Raw genomic sequence first — 18,067 nt, forward strand, 5'->3', positions numbered from 1 at the left:
ATTTGTGCTGGAAATGGCCCACCTTGATTATCACACACATTGTAAGGAGAGTGGTCACTTTAGATAAGCTATTACCAGCAGGAGAGTGGGGTGGGGGGGAGGTATTTTTTCATGCTTTGTGTGTATATAAAAAGATCTTCTACACTTTCCACAGTATGCTTCTGATGAAGTGAGCTGTAGCTCACAAAAGCTAATGCTCAAATAAATTGGTTAGTCTCTAAGGTGCCACAAGTACTCCTTTTCTTTTTGCGAATACAGACTAACACGGCTGTTACTCTGAGAACAAACAAGGACTCACAGGAGAAGCTGGGTGGGAAGTGTGAATATGCAGAAACATCTCAAAGAACTCCAGTTACAGGTAGGTAACCTTTATTTCTTCTTTGAGTGCACATTCCCATGTATGGGGGTAGACTGATAAGCAGTTCTGACAACCAACCAGGAGGTGGGAGCTGAGTTCTAGTTGAAAACAGTGCTTTGCCAAATCCAGCCTCCACCCTAGATGCCAAGTATAGAGCATCAGGCTTAGTGAAAGCATGCACTGAAGTCCAGGTTGCAGCTTTTGCAAATTTCAGCAACTGGGATCTGCCACAGGCAAGCAAAGTAAGTAGTCACAGCTCGTGGAATGTGGTCAAATCACAGCAGGTGCAGGAACTTTTACCAGTGCATCGCATTCAGTAATATACCGTTTAATCCACAGAGAAATGGTCCGGAAAGACACTATACATGCCACGTGGTTCTCAACATAAGACGCAAACAATCTAGACAAATTTCCAAAAGCTTTGAGTTCTGCCCAGGTAAAAGGTGAGGGCCCTTCTGACACATGAATTATATAGGACAGATCAGGTTGGCCAACCTGTGGCTCCGGAGCCACATGCAGCTCTTCAGAAGTTAATATGTGGCTCCTTGTATAGGCTCCGGGGCTGGAGCTACAGGCACCAACTTTCCAAGGTGCCAGGAGGTGCTCACTGCTCAACCCCTGGTTCTACCACAGGTCCTGTCCCCACCCCGCCCCCTCCCCGAGCCTGCCGAGCCCTTACTCCTCCCCCTACCCCCCAGCCTCCTGCACGCCACGAAACAGCTGAATGCAAGATGTGGGGAGGGAAGGGGAGGTGCTGATCGGCAGGGAAGGGTAGGCCTAAACTTTAGTAGCAGAGTTGAATGCAACCCAAAATCCATTTAGAGATTCTCTGGGTGGAGATGGCCTGCCCCTCAAGTCTTTCTGCTATTGCAACAAATAGCCTAGGGGACTTCCTGATAGGTTTCATTCTCTATAGGTAGAAGGCCAGAACTCGTCAGACACCTAGGGAATGGAGTCAATGTTCCTCTGCAGAGGAGTGTGGTTTTTGGAAGAAAACAGGTAAGAGAATGGATTGACTGATATGAAACAAACACAATCTTTGGTATAAATTTGGGGTGTAGACGTAAGGAGACTATCCTTGTGGAAGAGCGTGAAACATGGGTCTGCCATCGTAGCTCTGAGTTCCCTGACCCTTCTTGCGGAAGTGATAGCAATGGAAAGGAGGGACATGGAGCACGATGCTAATGGGTCAAAGGGTGGTTTCATTAGCATACAGAGAACTAGATTAGGTCCCACTGGGATGCGATCGTTTGGACAAGTGAGAAGGTTCTGATGAGGCCTTTCCAATACCTAGGGGTTAGCGGATGTGTAAAGATTATTCAACTCTCCACTGGATACACCAATATGCTAATAGCCACCAGGTGGACTCTCAAGGAGTTGAGGGAAAGACCCAATGACTAAGAATAGAACGTAGTCCAGAATGAGGGGGATCCCTGCTGATTCAAGTAAAACTCCTTTTTGTTGCACCCAAGATAAGAAACGTTTGAACTTAGCTTGATAACACTGCCTAGTGGAGTTCTTCCGGCTGCTGGAGAGGATGTCTTGCATGGCTGAAGAGCATGTCTGTTCGAAAGCAGAAGCCCATCCAAGTACCACACTCTGAGGTGGAGCACACGTGGACTGGGCTGTCTGATCTCGCCATTGTACGTGGTCAGAAGACTGGGGAAGATGGGGATGAGAATCAGTGGATGGGATGGCATGCAGAAGAGATTAGGAAACCAGAATTGTCTGGGCCAGCAGAAGACGATCAGAACGACCATTGCTGTGTCTTGCTGGATCTTGTGCAGTATTCAAGGCAAGATGACGTAGCTGATTTGGTCAGCTATGCCCTGAGAGCATCGCCCTGAGAGCAGTAACTGAGGCCTTCCCTAGAGCAGTATGTGTTGCATTTGCTGTTCATTTGTGAAGCGAATAGGTCTCTGGTTGGAGTCCCCCATCAGGTGAAGATACCACATACTACAGAATTGTGAAGTTTCCACTTGTGGTCGATTGCAAAATGTTTGCTGAGCAAGTCCGTGAGTACATTCTGTGTCCCCAGAAGATAAAATGCGGACAAGATAATCTGGTCATTGAGGCACCAATTCCAAAGACTGAGCACTTCTGAGCACAGAGCAGCTGATCTCATTCTCCCGTTTGTTGATATAGAAAAAAAATGGTGATGCTGTCTAACATGATGAACATGATAGGAACAAATAAACGGAAGAAAGGATTGGCATGCCTTTCTTACAGCTTGAAGTTCCAGGATATTTATGTGCATCCTGGATTCTTGGGAGACCACATTCCCTGTGTCATGTGATTGTCCATGTTGGCTACCCAGCCTACCAGGGATGCGTCGGGGAGGAGGGAAGGAAGGGAATCCCCACGCATATGTGACATGGGTCTGCCCACCACTGGAGGGATGACAGTAACTTGGCGGGAACTGTCAGCATGAAATCCATGGAGTGATGGTTTGGTGAGTAAATTGACTGGCACCACATCTGAAGACAGCAAAAGACATCACACAGCGAAAGTGGAATCTTGCAACAGGGGTCACTCTTATACATGAAGCCACAGGCCCAGGAAAGACAGGCAAGTCCTGGCTGGGATATAAGGATTGCTCACAACGTTAGTTATGTTGTCACTCATTGCCTAGAACCTGACTTTTGGTAAGTAGGCTCATGCTGTGACTGAACTGATGATCGCTCCTATGAACTCCAGAGACTCCATGGGGTCTAGGATCAACTTCTCAATGTTGATGTGGACTATGAGGGAAGAAAGAAGGTTGAGCAACATGGAGTTTGACATGTGGGCTTCTTGCCTGGACAGCACAAAGCCTATCATTGAGATATGGAAACACCAGGACCCCATAAAGTCTGACACAGGCTGCTATGATAGAAAACTTTGGTGAAGACTCTGGGAGCAGTGGCTATTCTGAAGGGGAGCACCCTCTACTGGAAATGGTGGCTGTCCACTGTGAATCTCGGGAAGCGTCTGTGGGTCAGATGGATATTGATGTGAAAATAAGCATCCTTCATATGCAGAGGCGAAAATCACATGCCTTTTTCTAAGGATGGGATAATCGCTGCTAGCATGACCATATGAAACTTGAGTCTGTGAACGAAGCAATTGAGATGTCTGAAATCAAGGACTGGTCTCCACCCACCTCTCTTCTTGAGAATCAGGAACTAAGTTGAGTAAAAAAACCTGTTCACTGATATTCCAGGGGAATGCGTTCAACCACACCCATTGTAATAAGGAGTTCGCCTTTTGGGTGAGGATATGGTCGTGAATGTAGTCTCTGAACACGAACAGGCAGGGAAGAGTCTTCGAGAAGGTAGCGTGATAAATTCGACCATGTAGCCATGGTGGGTGAAGTTAACCAATTTGTCCATTGTTATCACACTCCAAGCATGGGAAAGAGTGCTGAACCACCCCCAAAGGGTGTAAGGGGGGGTCATGAGGTGAGAGTCATAGTGGTTGGCAGCTCTTGGGGTCACCTCAGAAATACCTCTTGGCTAGAGGTTGTAGCTGCTACATCAAAGCCTGCAAAGGGGGGGCCTGGGAGGAGAGATCTCTAGCTTTTTGGCATTTCCTCAGGAGCTCATAAGGTCTCTGAGGATAGAATTGGGGGGCCCTATAACATTGGGTGTATGGTGAGCAGTGAAATTTGCCCTTTGGGGCAGGAGTGTAGATGCTGAGAGAGCAAAGGGTGGCTTGGAATCCTTGAGGGTATGCAGCGATTCATCCATCTTTTGGTTAAAATGATGGGATTCATCAAAGGGGAGGTCTTCTGTACCTCCCTTGGGAAATCAGAGGAATGGAGCCAAGATTCCCTATGCATAACTATGGCCGCAGCCATGGCCCTGGAGGAGGTATTTGCTGTATCTATCACTGACTGAAGGGCTGTTCTGGCTACCAGCTTCTCTTCCTCAGTAAGTGTCTGAAAACAAGCCCAATGATGTTGAGACACACTATCAGTAAATTCCTCAAACTTACTGTAAATCAGGAAGCCCTAGTTGGCTAGTAATGCCTGATAGTTCATGATTCTGAATTGAAGGCCAAAAGGTGCAAATACTTGCCCTCCTTATCAGCTGGTGTAGATTAAGGGTACTGTTTGGCTTGTTCAGTCGCCATTTGGATAACTAGAGAGAGTATGCATCCAATGAAGTGAGCTGTAGCTCACGAAAGCTTATGCTCAAATAAATTGGGTTAGTCTCTAAGGTGCCACTAGTACTCCTTTTCTTTTAGAGAGAGTATGGAGGAGCATGCAAAAAAATTATCTCAGACCCCTTGACAGGAACATAACGCTTTTCAGACCCTTTGGGGGTAGCCGTGCAGGTGGCAGAGGAGTGCCAGGCTTTTGTGTCAGGCTCCAGAAAAGCGTTATTAATTAGCTGGGCAATTCTGGCTGTTCCTAGGGTGTGGAGAACATCAAGCAGCTTATGCTGGGTGTCCTGGATTTCTTCCAGGGGAATTTGGAGTTTCCCCATGACTTTCCATAACAGTTCTTGAAATTGCTTGAAGTCATCCAGAGTAAAAGGGGATGCTGCGGTCACCACTTCATCCAGAGTAGAAGACTGACTGCTGGGACCGGACTAAAGGGCTCCTCCAACAGCTGATTTGAGTACCTGTTAGAAGGATCCCATAGGGAGAAGGCAGGCGAACAGTCTCTCATGGACCAAGATGGTTCCGAGAAGGGGTTTTGGGACCATGGTGCCTGCCCAGTATAACCAACAGGCTGCATGTGAAGGAGGTTGTAGTGGTTCCCGCAGCATGGGGTACCAATGGTTCTGAGGTGGTGAAAGCAGTGGATGCTGCCCTGGATGTCTCCATGAAGACATGTAGGGGTGATAAGACACGGTCAGTTCCTCTGCCACTTGATTCATCGGAGGAGGAGAAGGTGGACTCCAGTTCAAATGGTGGTACCGGAGGTGGTACAAGGGTATAGGTTATTGGAGCAGATGGTAAGAGGTCCCATACTGGAGGCATATCCCATGGCAGAGAAATAATCTCTCTAGCGGTGATGTAATACCAGAATTTGACCAAACTAAACCGCAGACATTTTGGTTGTATTTAGCCACCACTGATTAAAAGCAGAACATGACATAACTAGGAATAATTGCATGGCTCACATAGGCAAGGCGAGATTGCTGCAGTTGCAGCTTTGCTTATCAGAATGGGAGGAGCTGAAAGGAGTTAACAGACCATAAGAATGGAAGAAAGTAAGTGGACAGAGACATCAGATTTGGGTGCCCCAGACATACAAGTTTATTATGGCAAGAAATACTAAAAATGGTTTGTTGATAAGAGATGAGTAATTTGTTAAAGCTAGGAGAATTGCAGACGAAATCAGGGTTACTATGGTAACCCACTGCAACTGCAGCAATTTGGTTCTGCCGAATCCAGCAACTAGGGGTTGTGTGTTTTGTGAGAGTTAGCTATAAAAGGTTAAGAAAAAGTAAGCACCTGGAAGCAGTCCTGAAGGAACTTTTCTTTGGGCAAAGAGCTGACTCCCGAACTCATCATCAGCTGGACGGAAGGAGGGTCCCCGAAAGCCCATCTGATGATCACTCAAAACCATCTCAGACTTTGGGTAACTATGTTTGGGTGCTCTGAAGAGAAAGTTACTGCACAGGGTGAGTAACTGAGGTTCTTCAAGATGATTGTCCCTGTGAGTGCTCCACTTTAGGTTCATATGCAGCACTGCGCTTGTAATCAAAGATTTTTAGTAGCAGTGCCTGGTTGGGTTGCACACAGAATCGCAGGACTAGAAGAGACCTCGAGAGGTCATCTAGTCCAGTCCCCTGCACTCATGGCAGGACAAAAAGAGTTACTAACATTCCATAACTGTTGCTCTTCGAGATGTGTTACTCATGACCATTCCAATATAGGTGTGTGTGCACCACAGCCACAAAGTTTTTCCCCTCAGTGGTATCCATCGTGCCCCCTGGAGTCATGCCCTCATAGCACCGGTATATAGAGCCCTGCCACCCCCTCAGTTCATTCTTGCCAGCTAACTCCAACAGAGGGGTGGTGGCAGGGGTTTGGATGGACATGAGCAACACATTTCAAAGAACAGTAGCTATAGAAGGTTAGTAACTGTTTTTTCCTCGACTGCTTCCTCATGTGCATTCCAACATAAGTGACTCCCAAAGCAGGTATAGGAGAAAGATTTGGAGTTCACTGACCAGCAGACTGAAGCACTACCCTGCTGAACGCAGCATTGTCTCTAGTTAGTTGCAAAAGTGTGGACTGAAAACCACGTTGTTGCTTTACAGATATCCTAGATGGGAACCTGTGCCACAAATGCCACTGAAGACGCTTGTGACCTTGTGGAATGTGCTGTCAGGAGCAGGGACTTTCACCATGTCGTAGCACATGCAGATACAGTAAGTGATCCATGATGAAATTCTCTGGGCTGAAACTGAAAGACGAGCCTGTCTGCCACCACCATGAAAAGCTGAGTAGTTTTCTGAAGTGATTTAGTCCTTTCTATGTAGAAGGCAAGCGCCCGTCAGACATCTAGCGAATGGAGTCTCTGTTCCTGGTTGTTGTCAGGCGGCTTTGGGTAGAACACCGGGAGAAATGTGTCCTGGTTATTATGGAATTGTGACACTACCTGTGGAAGAAAGGCTGGGTGAGGGCGCAATTGGACATAGTCCTTGACAAAAACTGTGTATGGAGGTTCTGAAATAAGGGCCTAATCTCCGAGACCCTACTGGCCAAGGTAATGGCTATCAAAGACAAGTAGAGTATAAAACACATTGCCAAAGGCTTGAATGGAGGACCCATGAGCCTTGATAGCACCAGGTTAAGGCCCTTCGGTGGGATAGGTTGTCTCACCTGTGGGTACGTTCTGTCCAGCCCCTTAAGAAAAAGGCTACAGATCAGGCTTGCAAAGATGATTCAGCAATTCACCCGTGGGTGACAAGCTGAAATCACAGCCAGGTGGACTCTGATCAAAGACACCAACAACCCTTTTTGCTTCAGGGGTAGCAATTAGTCCAGGATACATGATACTGATGATCGTGTGGGTGAGACCCCTAACTGTTGCGACCAGATCAAGAACCTTTTCCACTTTGCCAGGTACATAGTCCTAGTGGACAGCTTTCTGCTCACTAAAATCTTCCTGAACTGTACTGGAGCATGCTAGCTCCAAGGAGGTTCAGCCACGGAGCTTCCAGGCTGTGAGATGAAGGGTGTGACCGGGGTCAATGCTGAGGTTGTTCAATTAGGTCAAACTGCAAAGAATGGGGCAGACAATACTGAGATCCACCAAGCTAGTAACAAATCAGCTTCTAAAATACTTTACTGGTTACACAGCTTTAGCCAAAACAGTTTCCATAAAGCAACCCAGCCTTCAGCTTCCTCCCCAGAGAGCCAAGTCAAATATGATGGGGATTACTGAAAATCTTGTTCATCAAATGAAAAGTTCTACCAATCCCAAAGGACTGGACACATTACCAACCAAGTTAATGAATATTTCAGATCTTACCCAAATACATGCTTACATCCAATTTTTTGGTATCTAATATCTAAAGATTTATTTATAAAAAGAAACAGGTGAGTTAAAATTGGTTAAAGGAATCATATACATACAATAATTGTAAAGGTTTCAGAGTAGCAGCCGTGTTAGTCTGTATCCGCAAAAAGAACAGGAGTACTTGTGGCACCTTAGACTAACAAATTTATTTGAGCATAAGCTTTCATGGGCTACAGCCCACTTCATCGGATGCATAGAATGGAACACACACATACACAGAGAGAGAGAGAGAGAGAGAGAGAGAACATGAAGAGGTGGAAGTAGCCATACCAACAGTAAGAGGCTAATTAATTAAGATGAGCTATTATCAGCAGGAGAAAAAACTTTTGTAGTGATAATCAAGATGGCCTATTTAGACAGTTGACAAGAAGGTGTGAGGATACTTAACATGGGGAAATAGATTCAATATGTGTAATGACCCAGCCACTCCCAGTCTCTATTCAAATCCAAGTTAATGGTATCTAGTTTGCATATTAATTCAAGCTTAGCAGTTTCTCGTTGGAGTCTGTTTTTGAAGCTTTTCTGTTAATCAGGTTTAAAGCAATGATGGCATAAACTGCTAAGTGGTTACATCTCTGATTGCTCCTAATTTATTGTAAGGTCCTCAGTGGTCTCTTGGTTAGAATGCTCCCATTAGTATAAGTCCATAGTCCAGAGCAGGAAAGAGGCAAAACGGAGCCTTTTACAGTTTCTGCCATGTGGAGGGAAAACCTCATTGTCCCAAACAAAACCCTTAGTATAGTGTGTGGAAAAGTGCAGGCACACAAGATGGAGTTTAGTGTCACCTGGTTTAGGCACATGCCCTTGCATGCTTTGATGAGTCAGGTTAGCCATTACCCACACACTATCTAGAATGTCCTCAGGAAGGTTCATCAGGTGTGGATAGGCTTCTTTCATGGTCCATTGTGAGTTAAGTGTTCTTTGATGGGCCATTCAACTTGAATACAATGTGCTGGCTAAACAATGTGCTTGCTAAATGCCATGTGGATGTTACCCAGGAGCAAACAAATTTGAAATATACTGGTATACAGCCAATATTTATAATTTCAGATACAAACATGATATATGCATACAAATAAGATAATTACATCAGCAAATCATAACCTTTCCATTGACAACTTACATAACATACTTTGTACAAGATTTGTTGCAATTATATATATCAGTGGTAGCAACAATGATCTACATGGTTATTTTAATCATTTTAATCATATAACATCACAAAGGGATCAGGTGATGTAAGCGTCCGTGGTCTTGGGAGATGACGTTTCCACTGAGAGGTTCAGAATGGTGGTAAACCAGTGCTGATGAGGCCAGGCCAGGCTATCAGGATCAGGTTTGTTCCTTCCTCTCTGACCTTCAGCAGGACATTGTGTATAGGGGGAGGTGGGGGGGAAGAGGAGGGCTCACAGAAGAGATGGCGTTTCCACGAGAGGGAAAATACAAGTCAGTGAGACCAGGATGTGACTCAGGAAGGAGCAAAATTGTAGGCACTTTGTTGTGTCTTGATGCAAAAACAGGTCCTATTTGGGGAGTTAAAAGCCTGGGCGGATGGACCATTCGTGACTGGAGAAGGATCTGTTGAGGCAATCCACTACCTCATTCTGTGCCCCCAGGAGACAGGAGGCTTCAAGATGGACTGAGTGGGATATGCAGAATTCACAAAGGTGGACAGCTTCCTTGCATAGGTGACAAGAGCGCACTCCACCCTGCCTGTTTATACAGAACATTGCTGTCGTGTTGTCTGTAAGCATCAATATGCATTTGCCTTTTAGATGGAATTGGAATGTCTGGCACGCAAGGCACGCTGCTCTGAGTTCTCTCACGCTGATGTGTAGTGAGAGCTCTGCCTGGGACCAGAGGCCCTGGGTTCCGAGGACCCCCAAAGGAGCCCCCCAGGCAAGCGCATAAGCATCGGTGACTAGAGACATGGACGGCTGAAGTTTCAAGAATGGGACACTTGCATACACTGTCTCTGGATCCAGCCACCGAAGGAGGGTAGTGACCACTGAATGGTTAAGTGTGACAATCATGTCCAAGCAATCCTGGTTCTTCAGTACACTGATGCTACCCAGGATTGAAAGGGTCTGAGTTGCAATCTCACATGTTTCACCATGTAAGTGCATGATGCCATGTGCCCCAAAGTTTCAGGCAGTTACTTGCTGTGGTGATAAGCTGGTTTCTGATGCTTTCTATGATTGAGCCCAGGACCTGGAACTGGGCTTCTGGAAGAATGGCCCCTATGATTTCTATCCTTTGGACAGGGGAAAGTGTTAACTTCTGCATGTTTATCAATATGCCTAGCTTCTGCAAGGTTGACAATATTAACCTTACCTCTACCTCCACCTGGGCCCTGGTCTGACATCTAATCAGACCCTAGGCAATTTATTCCAATGCTTAACTACCCTGACAGTTAGGAAGTTTTTCCTAATGTCCAACCTAAACCTCCCTTGCTGCAATTTAAGCCCACTGCTTCTTGTCCTATCCTTAGTGGTTAAGAAGAACTATTTTTTCCCCTCCTCCTTCTAACAATCTTTTATGTACTTGAAAGCTGTAATGTCCCCTCTCAGTCTTCTCCTCTCCAGACTAAACAAACTCAATTTTTTCAATCTTCCCTTATAGGTCATGTTTTTTAGATCTTTAACCATTTTTGTTGCTCTTCTCCGGACTTCCTCCAATTTGCCCACATCTTTCCTGAAACATGGCGCCCAGAGCTGGACACAATACTCCAGTTGAGGCCTAAACAGTGCAGAGTAGAGCAGACCAATTACTTCTCATGTCTTCCTTACAATACTTCTGCGAATACATCCCAGAATGACGTTTGCTTTTTTTGCAACAGAGTTACACTGTTGACTCATATTTAGCTTGTGATCCACTATGACCCCCAGATCCCTTTCCACAGTACTCCTTCCTAGGCAGTCATTTCCCATTTTGTGTGTGTGCAACTGATTGTTCCTTCCTAAATGGAGTACTCTGCATTTGTCGTTATTGAATCTCATCCTATTGACTTAAGACCATTTCTCCAGTTTGTCCAAATCATTTTGAATTTTAATCCTATTCTATAAATCCCTTGCAACTCCTCTCATCTTGGTATCATCCACAAACTTTAGAAATGTACTCTCTATGCCATTATCTAAATCACTGATGAAGATATTGAACAGAACTGGACTCAGAACTGATCCCTGCACTTGATATGCCCTTCCAGCTTGACTGCATCACTGATGATTACTATCTGGGAACAGTTTTTCAACAGGTTATGCATCCACCTTATAGTAGCACCATCTAGGTTGTATTTCCCTGGATTGTTTATGAGAAGGTCATGCGAGGCAGTATCAGAAGAAGCTATTAGGTTGGTTTGACGTGAGTTCAATCCTTGAGGGGGCCACTTAGGGATCTGGGGCAAAAATTGGGGACTGGTCCTGCTTTGAGCAGGGGGTTGGACTAGATGACCTCCTGAGGTCCCTTCCAACCCTGATATTCTAGGATTCTATGACATGATTTGTTCTTGACAAATCCATGCTGACTGTTACGTATGACCTTATTATCTTCTAGGTAGATCTAATGGTTAAGCCAGGGTTTTCTCTTGCCATACTTCCTATCTTTCCTACGCACTGGACGAGTTTGCTCTTGTGCCCTTAATAAAGTCTCTCTGAAAAACTGCCAACTCTCTTGAACTGTTTTTCCCCTTACACTTGCTTCCCATAGGATCTTACCTACCAACTCCCTAAGTTTGCTAAAATCTGCCATCTTGAAATCTATTATCTTTATTGTGCTGTTTTTCCTCCTACCACTCCCTAAAATCATGAACTCTGTCATTTCATGATCACTTTCACCTAAGCTGCCTTCCACTTTCAAATTCTTAACCAGTTGTCAAAATGAAACATCTATTTGATCAAAATGAAATCTAGAACAGCCTCTCCCCTGGTAGCTTTCTCTACTTTCCGAAATAAAAAATGGTCTCCAATACATTCCAAGAATTTGTTGAAAATCTGCCCCTTGCTTTTTCCCCCCCAACAGATGTCTGGGTAGCTGAAGTCCATCATTATCACTATGTCCTGTGCATTGGATGATTTTTAGTTGTTTTAAAAAAGCCTCAGCCACCTCTTCTTCCTGGTTAGGCAGTCTGTAGTAGACCTGTACAATGACATCACCCTTGTTTTTTTACCCCTTTTATCCTTATCCAGAGACTTTCAACAAGTCTGTCTACTATTTCCATCTCTCAAACTCAGTCCCAGTGCATATATATTTAATATATAAGGCAACACCTTCTCCCCTGTTCTCTGCCTGTCCTTCCTGAACAAGTTACATAGTGCTATGTGGCCAACTGCTTCCTCCGTTCCTTCTCTACCACAGTCTTTAGCGTGAAAAAAATGTGGACGTAGAGGGGAGGAGGGAGGGTAGTGGAGCACTCATAGGGACAGCCATCTCAAAGAACTTCAGTTACTGCACAGAGTGAGTAACCTCCTCTTCAAGGAGTGTCCTTGTGAATGCTCCACTTTAGGTGACTGCAGAGCAGTGCCCTTCTGTTGAAGGGAGGAGCTTCGGAGTTAGTGTTTTGTCATCTGCCACAACTGCAAGACCAAGTAGAGTGTCTGATGCAGAGTGTTGCTTTATGGAAGTGTTGTGTGAACGTAGGGGCTGACACCCAGGTTGCTGCGTTGCAGATGTCCAGAACAGGCACATTGTTGAGGAAGGCTATCGATGTAGCATGCGCTATGATGGAGTGAGTGCAGGTCCCTGGTGGGGGTTGTATCCGGTGATGGCTATAGCAAAAGTTAATGCAGCCAGAGATCCATTTTGACAGCCTTTGTTTGAATATGGTGCCTCCCTTAGATAGTTCCATGATGGAAAGTAATAACTTGGAGATTTTCAGAAAGATTGTCTTTTTCAATGTAAAAAGCTAGCACCCTATGGACATCTAGGATATAAAGTGTTGCTTCTTGTTTGTTCCTATGGAGGGGTTGATACAAATGGACAATTAAACTATTAAGGTAGAAAAGTGGGAAGTGGTCATAGGATAACTATTTTTTGAAAATTACTGTGTATGGGAGATGTGCCATGAGGGCCCCCAGTTATCCCACTTGTCAAGCGGATGTGACAGCAATGAGGAAGGCTACCTTCATCAAGAAGGAGAAGTGAGCATGTCGCTAATGGTTCAAAAGAGAGCCCCGTAAGACATCGTAGCACCAGACTGAGGTCCCATGATGGCATGCAGGCACGTATTTCCAGGTAGAGGTTACAAAGACTCTTGAGAAAACTTTCAGTGGTAGAGTGAGTGAAGATCGAGAACTTGTCCACTTTGTGGTGGAAATGCCATGATTGCTGCAAGGTGTATTCTGATGGAGCTCATTGAGACACCCGATTTCTTGAGTTCCAGTATGTAATCCAATGCCATTGGAAAAGGAGAGATAGTTACTGTTTGCCTATTCTGGCAACATGTATGGAATATCTTCCATTTGTGAAGGTAGGTATGCCTTGTAGTAGACCTTCTGTTGTTAATATCTCTTACCTCCTCTGAACAAGTCATTTCATTGTCTCTGAACCACGGACAGAGCCCTGGCATGGATACAAAATTGGTATCTGCGAATGTGGATATCCATGGAGTTGCAGAACTTTAGCGACAACAAGCGAGACCAGCAAGGCCAGGGCCAGCAACCAAGCCAGGAACCATAGTGGAAAAAGCAGTGACATGTTATGCTACCACTTGCGGGAGCCAGCACCCAGGCCGGGGAGCTCCTCCAGCTCGCATCCAGCCCTGCCCACTGGGGCAGGCACCAGTCTCACTGGCAGCTGTCCCTGGTCATGCTAGTGTGTGCAAGCAGCTCACACGCTCCTGGACAGGAGATGCAGGAAGCATGAACATGCACTGCGGACTGCCCGCAGCTCCAATAAGTTCACGTGTAATGTTGATTTTCATAGCCCCCAACCTAGCAGCGAGGTATCCATTGTGAGTATCATCAATGGGGGATCTGAGGAACTTCCGTGCAAACGTTGTGTGTTTGAGTTCACCAATGTAGAGAATTTTTTACTTGCTTGACATTGTAGGACCTTGGCCCTCACAAATTTGGGGTATAGTATTTTATATGTATGTATGCTTAAGACCTAATTTAAAAAGGTAGTATTAGGTAAAAGCTTTCTGGTTTGTATCAATCATTTCATCAGACACAGGAGCTGTGTCCCTATTGATTTGTTCCTGACACCACCTGGAGAGAAACAGTGATGTTACCACTGCTTTGGGTTCTGAAATCCATAGGTTTCAGGTGTGGCAAATACTGCACCTGCATGCGATGTGAGCTTCTCCCAAGCAGTAGAGGCAAATTTCACAAACTTGAAACCTTATCTTCTGCTTCTTCGATTCTGCCATGCCATGGAACGGGATCGGGGGGGGGGAAGAATCTCAATCTCCCCAACCTTAACTCTGCCCCTGTGGAGTTGGCAATCGGCATTGGGAATATAACAATCTTACAACTCTCAAAGAAAATCTGCCGTTTTCTTTGCGCCCATCCCTCTCACCTACCAGATATGTTCTCCTATTCATACACTCCCATGGATCCTTGCTGTGTTCAATGCAACATCATCTACCCAGAAAGTACAAACAAAGGGTCACTAGACAGCACCCTGGATAATATGGGTTTCTCTTCACTTACAGCGCTGCAGCTGCACTGCTGTAGCCCTTTTGTGAAGACACTACTATGTTGGCAGGAGAGCTTCCTCCCATTGACATAGTTAATTCACCTGCACGAGGTGAAAGTGCTCCTGTCGACATAGCACTGTCTACACCAGAGGATTAGGTCAATATAACTACATTGCTCAGAGGGTGCAGATTTTTCACACCCATGAGTGACGTACTTATACCTATGTAAGTCTGTAGTGTAGACCTGACTTAAGACTAAGTGAGATGTAATATGATCGTCCTGAGGGATTCTTTAGAATAAGAATCAGAATCTTTTAAACATTTAACATTTTAGTTTCCCTGTCACTGTTCTTCACCACCACAGTTGACCTCCAAACATGCTGCCCCTGAAGGATCCCTCCTTTAGGCCACTGTGAACAAAACCAGACAGTGTAAAGGTTGTGGTGGGGAAAACAAGACTGACTGTAATTTTTTTATATCTGTGTGTTTTGTGTGGTTGAGTATTTGTTGTCAGTGAATTTATATTACAAGGGGGCTCTGGGCACTAGTGTGGAGAGGGGGCCCCATTGTGATGGGCACTGTGCGTACATGAAATAGGACAGTCCCGTCACCAAAAAGATATTTACGAGTGAGAATATTATTTCTTTAAAAAGTCATAAATCGTAGGGACACAGTAAAATATTTAAGATGAGGTCAGCAATATTCACTTTAAAATGCCCTGCAAATACAAAAATTAGCTGACATTGTTTTTTGCTTCCTTACAAGATATAAAGGAGATCTGAATTTTTTTTCTTTTTTATAGAGAAGAAATTCAGGATTTGTTAAATTTTTTTTATTCTGGAAGACTATGGACAGCTGGAGAACTAATGGGATTATGACAGACATGCAAGTAAAATTTCACTGAGAAGGGATACAATTTTTTATACACGTTTTTTAAAATCTTTTAAACCTATCTACCTCAAATACCTGAGAAACAACTGGGAGAAATGATTCAACATCCCCATTCCACCAACTACGAGCGGAGAAAGTTCACAATCCACAATTCTGATACCTCCAAATTAGGCCAAGGAGGACCAGACTTGACTATCTGGACTTCTCTGATTTAAAAAAAAAAAGCAGAATTCATCATTTCCTTTATATTTTTTACATATCATCATCATACTGGGTCAGATCAGTGGTCCATCTCATCCAGTATCCTGTCTGACAGTGGCCAGAGCCAGATACTTTTGGCAGTTGGAGGTTTAGGGACACCCAGACCATGGGGCTGTGTCCCTGACCATCCTGGCTAATGGCCATTGATGGACCTATCCTTCAGGAATTTCTCTTTTTTTGAATCCAGTTATGCTTTTGACCTTCAATGAGTTCCATAGGTTGACTGTACATGGCATGAAGTACTTGCTTTAGTTTGTTTTAAACCTGCTGCCTATTAATTTCATTGAGTGACTACTAGTTTTGTTGTGTGAAAAGGTAACTGGCACTACCCTATTCACTTTCTCCGCTCATGACTTTTTAGACCTTTATTATATCCCTCTCTGTCATCTCTTTTCTAAGATGACCAGCCCCAGTCTTTTTAATCTCCCCTCATATGGAAGCTGTCCCATACCCCTAATAATTTTGTTGCCCTTCTCTGTACCTTTTCCAATTCTAATATATCTCTTTTTGAGATAGGGTGACCAGATCTGAATGCAGTATTCAAGGTACCATGGATTTCCATAGTGGCATAATGATATTTTCTGTCTCTATCATCTATCCTTTTCCTAATAGTTCCTAACATTGTTAGCTTTTTTGACTGCTGCTGCACAATGAATGAATATTTTCAGAGAACTCTCCACAATGACTCCAAGGACTCTTTTGAGTGGTAACAGCTAATTTAGACCACAGGAGGGCGAGGTAATATCTTTTATTGGACCAATTTCTGATGGTCAGAGGGACAAGCTTTCAAGCCATGCACAGCTCTTCTTCACATCTAGGGGCTCATCTTCACACACAGTGCTACAGTGGTGCAGCAGCATCAATGCAAGCGCACTGCTGTAGTGTTTTAGGGAAGATGCTACTAAGTTGATGGGAGACCTTCTCCCTCATAGAGATGTGGTAGCTATGTCGATAGGAGAAACAGTTAGGAGTTTAAGCTTCAAGGCTTGTCTTTTTAATGTGTTGTGCAGGTTCCCTTTGAGGATGAGGATTGATGGGTCAGAAAGAGTGATCGCTTAAGTGTTCACCCATACGTGACAGGGTGTTTGTCTTAACATTTTCACACAGCTACACAGTGAAAGAGGAAGTTTCACATTGAGGGATATACAGACTATATGTTGGGGAACTATAACCTTTATCCATTAAATCTGACAAACCACAATTTATCATTCACATGTATTCCTGACACATGTGCTAATTAACAAATACATCGGTGTTTGAGGTTAAGTGTTCTCTCACAGCTTATCTTAACTGCCTATTAGATCTTGAAGTGACTGAATCTGGGATACCACAAATGATTTTTTTTTTTTTTGGAAAGGAATGGAGTTTCATGAGCAAATTATTAGGATTTTCAGGCAGAATTCAGCAGAGGAAACTGCTTTGTGACAAAGAGCTCCTATTTAAGAATATTTGAAACAACTAAAACACTGAAAAATACTGCTTAATGTTCTCTTCAAGATTACAAAAGTATCTGAGAGGGGACAAAGGTAGGCCAAAGAATCATGTACCAACATTTATAACAATTTCTTATACTGCACTGAAGTTCCCCAACATAATCCCATGTTAGACCAGTTAAGAAGCCATACCATTTTCAGTTCTTTCCCTTTCTTGATGTTTCTCATGTGATCTGTCTATATGGTTCTCTTTGCTTTGCTCTCTAAGGGAAGACCGGTGAGCCTTTAATGAATTTACTGAGGAAGGAGCTGAAGTTCTTCTCTTTTCTATTTTCTCATCTCTATGTGGTGTAGTCCTTAGGGCTATGTGAAGAGGAGCATCTATAAAGAGAATAAAAATGAGTTGCATGCGTTAATATTTTTGTTTCAAAACTCCACCTAGAACCATGAAAAAGAGGTACTTGCCAGCAATAATTCTGGTTGTCTGAATGTATTGCCTCCCTAGAGCTACACTGTAGGATTTATATGCCTAGCTGTGTGACCACGGATCTGCTTATAAGCAGCAGTTAACAGCTGCTGGAGGGTGTGCATAAAAAAAAAAATCAATCACAGCTTTCCATATACAGAGGGTATAAATACTTTGCCCACCAGTCTTTCATCAGAAACTCTACCTCCAGAAGTATCCAGACTTTGAAACAGAAAGGAGAAGGGAGGTGAATACGGCTCTATGGAGGCAACTGATTCAGATAAACTCTTTATCAATAAGAATTCTTGTAACACTTCTTCCACAAAGTGCCACTGTAGCAACCTAACAATGACAAGGCTGAGGGGTTCTTTTAGTTTAATAGTATCTGAAGCACTGCTCTCCAAAAACCACCCTCTGCCCTCAATAAAGCATCAAAGAGAATACTGATTCACAAAGATGTGAACCAAAGCTGCATATAGTAGCCTTACAAATTTCAAAGGAT

General features: G+C 44.2%; 1 protein-coding gene across 8 annotated transcripts in view; it reads right to left on the reverse strand.

Moving 5' to 3' along the window:
* PHF20 (PHD finger protein 20) overlaps window positions 1-18,067 on the reverse strand; it is a 182,159-nt gene that overhangs the window by 63,982 nt on the left and 100,110 nt on the right. For 6 of the 8 annotated variants that reach the window (XM_048820698.2, XM_048820702.2, XM_048820701.2 and 3 more), the window contains one exon: window positions 17,292-17,480. The exons of the other annotated variants lie outside the window; for them this stretch is intronic. In XM_048820698.2, coding sequence (XP_048676655.2) covers window positions 17,292-17,480 — 189 coding nt within the window. The remainder of the gene's footprint in view (window positions 1-17,291; window positions 17,481-18,067) is intronic. 8 annotated transcript variants of the gene reach the window in all.

Source organism: Caretta caretta, chromosome 13, assembly GCF_965140235.1.
Source record: "Caretta caretta isolate rCarCar2 chromosome 13, rCarCar1.hap1, whole genome shotgun sequence".
NCBI classification, from domain to species: Eukaryota; Metazoa; Chordata; order Testudines; family Cheloniidae; genus Caretta; species Caretta caretta.